Source organism: Pterocles gutturalis, unplaced genomic scaffold (assembly GCF_000699245.1).
Source record: "Pterocles gutturalis isolate BGI_N339 unplaced genomic scaffold, ASM69924v1 scaffold50061, whole genome shotgun sequence".
NCBI lineage: Eukaryota > Metazoa > Chordata > Aves > Pterocliformes > Pteroclidae > Pterocles > Pterocles gutturalis.
Genome location: NW_010105262.1, coordinates 50,144 through 52,880, shown reverse-complemented (window position 1 = coordinate 52,880; position 2,737 = coordinate 50,144). Strand labels below are relative to the sequence as shown.

Sequence of the window (2,737 nt, the reverse complement as noted above, 5' to 3'; positions counted from 1 at the left end):
GCAGGGAGCAGAGCCAGGGCCCCAGGCCGCCTGGTGCCGGTGTGTTGCCTCTGCCGCGGCCGCACACCAGACCCGTCCGGGCCTGGCAGATTGTGTCCTGGGCGGGCTTAGCGTCTCCGCAAGCACGAGTTCAGCCTCTGTTTGGGAGCAGGCGTGGAATCGCTCTCTTCCAAAGGAAAGCCTGCTAGAAAAAGGCTTTGGTGTTGTCTTTCTGCATAGTGTTTCTCAGGCTGTTAAGTACCACAGAGCATAAGAAGTAGCCAGAAAGCTACCCTTTTTGCTGGGGAGCGTATTGTGAGACTTGCTTACCTGTTTTCCCTCTATCTCTAGGTATGGTCCCAAAATGCCTCTCGCAGTGGATTGCACTGCTGAACTGATTCGTTGCAAGGTCCTGGATTCATCTGGCAGAGTGAAGTCGCATGAGCTCATCCTCTCTTATGGGCTGGCTCTTGTAAGGTAGGACTCTGTGCTGTGAGAGAGGGAGACCTGGACAGATAGCGCTGTTCAGCTGTCTCGTTTTGCTTCGCATCTCTGGGGCCGCAGTGTTGTACAGCGTGTAGGAGATTTGTCTCTGGAGTTCCAGGTTTCTCTGCAGCTCTTGATAGTCATTTATCTTTTCTATAACCTGCATGTAGGTTTGTCAACTTGATCACAGAAAGGAAACAGAAAATGGCCAGCATTCCTCTGAGACAATTAGCCAAAGAGGTAAATAGGAGTTATTGAATAATTTATGTATATAGAGAGAGCACGTGCATTGTCTGTTTACAGCACTGGATGAGGGGAGTTTTGGGGGGGGTCATTCTTTTGTAATCAAAATAATGGGTATAGATGCCAGTTCTTTCCAACTGCAGAGTTTTAAAGAGGCTTGATATAACTCGATCTAAAACGTTAGTCTTTAAAATCAGATCAGGATTAACAAATCCCACGTGACATACACACCATACATTTTTGTTTCTTAGCTGCTGAGATGTGGAAAAAGAGCTAAATCTATGGTTGTTTATAAATTCCAGTCTTTGTCAAGCAATGTTATAAATAAAAAGTACTTAATCACATTTGTAGGCATTTTAATCTTGTGTCTCTTGCTTGAGGTGACCTTGTCCACTTCTGCATGGAGGAGGGAAGGTTCAAGGTGTAATTGTAGGGGCAAGAACAACTTGAGTATTGCTGGCTGCACTGAGCATCATATCTGGGTCTGAACAGCAAGTTTTGAAAGTGAAGAACAGACAGTGTTTGAGACTATCCTATACATGTAGTCCTGTCTGGGGCCCCTGTGTGAGATTGCTGAATTGTTTGGGTTTTTTTTTTAAATTATTTTTGCTTAGTTTTTAAGAAAGGTACTGCTTCTCACCTTTTAAAACTGATCAAGCTTAAAAAATAGATTTCTTGCATTATTAAAGTTAGTTGTCTGCAGGAAAGTTGCAAGAAATTGCATGCAACTTTGAATGTATATGATTTGAGTATTATATCTGATATTATTTGTGTCTTTGATATACAAGCTGTCATCCAGAATGTTTTGACAGTTTAAATATAATTTAACTGCTTGTCAGTATCTCGTTAATTTTACACAACACCTCTGTCTAAAAAGGCATCCGTTGTTGCACGTAATGTTGAAGAACTTGAACTGTAAAATCCCAAGTTTATATGGATCATAGGCCGCAGGGGGAGTGGGATGAGAGAGGAGGGGGTCTCAGCCCACCCTTGCAGTGGGCAGCTGGGGGGCTGCAGTGCAGGAGTGGCCAGGAAGGGGCTGTTCTGACCCAGGCAGAAGTTCTCCGCAGCCATGCAGGGTTGCATGCCGCTGTGGCCTGATGCAGTGGGAACCGTGGGGTGATGCCTGTGACTGCTCTTCCAGGTGGATATCCCCATCTGGGTGGTGGATCTCCGTCACGAGCTGACCCACGGGAAGCTGCCACGGCTGGCTCTGTGCCGCAAGGGTGAGTGCCCCTCAGTTCAAGAGGGACAGGGAACTGCTGGAGAGAGTCCAGCGCAGAGCCACAAAGATGATTAAGGGAATGGAGCATCTCCCTTATGAGGAAAGGCTGAGGGAGCTGGGTCTCTTTAGCCTGGAAAAGAGGAGACTGAGGGGTGACCTAATTAATGTTTATAAATACGTGAAGGGTGAGTGTCAGGAGGATGGAGCCAGGCTCTTCTCTGTGACATCTAGTGATAGGACAAGGGGCAATGGGTTCAAGCTGGAACATAGGAGGTTCCGCTTGAGTATGAGGAAAAACTTCTTTACAGTGAGGGTGACAGAGCACTGGAACAGGCTGCCCAGAGAGGTTGTGGAGTCTCCTTCTCTGGAGACATTCAAAGCCCGCCTGGATGCGTTCTTGTGTGATCTGATCTAGGTGTTCCTGCCCCGGCAGGGGGATTGGACTAGATGATCTTTCGAGGTCCCTTCCAATCTCTAACATTCTGTGATTCTGTGATTCTGTGCAGCTGGCAGCGGCATCGGGAGGGCCCAGCCTGAAGTGTGCTTGGGGCGGCAGTGCCAGTGCCGCAGGCCCTGGGGGGAGCACCCCTCCCTCCATTTGGGGCCCAGCAGGCTGGGCAGCAGGCTCGTCCTGGCAGGGAGAGTTGAGGTGTGAGACACCGCTGGGGTTTGTCGCTGCCCTTGGGGGTAGCTGAGCTGTGTTCAGCGGCTCTCGACTGTGGTGCATCACAGGGCAGGTGTTCAGAGACTTTCTCTTTCCCCTGAAAAAACAGTAGTTTGACCCTCTTGCTTCTTTACAGCACA

General features: G+C 48.5%; 1 protein-coding gene across 1 annotated transcript in view; it reads left to right on the top strand.

Annotated features, from left to right (window-relative positions):
• Positions 1 to 330: 330 nt before the first annotated feature.
• The window catches only part of LAS1L (LAS1-like (S. cerevisiae)), a gene marked incomplete at its 5' end in the record, with an annotated part of 26,707 nt that continues 24,300 nt past the window's right edge, over positions 331 to 2,737 (top strand). The window contains 3 exons of the mRNA XM_010087307.1: positions 331 to 456; positions 636 to 705; positions 1,853 to 1,934. Coding sequence (XP_010085609.1) covers positions 331 to 456; positions 636 to 705; positions 1,853 to 1,934 — 278 coding nt within the window. The remainder of the gene's footprint in view (positions 457 to 635; positions 706 to 1,852; positions 1,935 to 2,737) is intronic.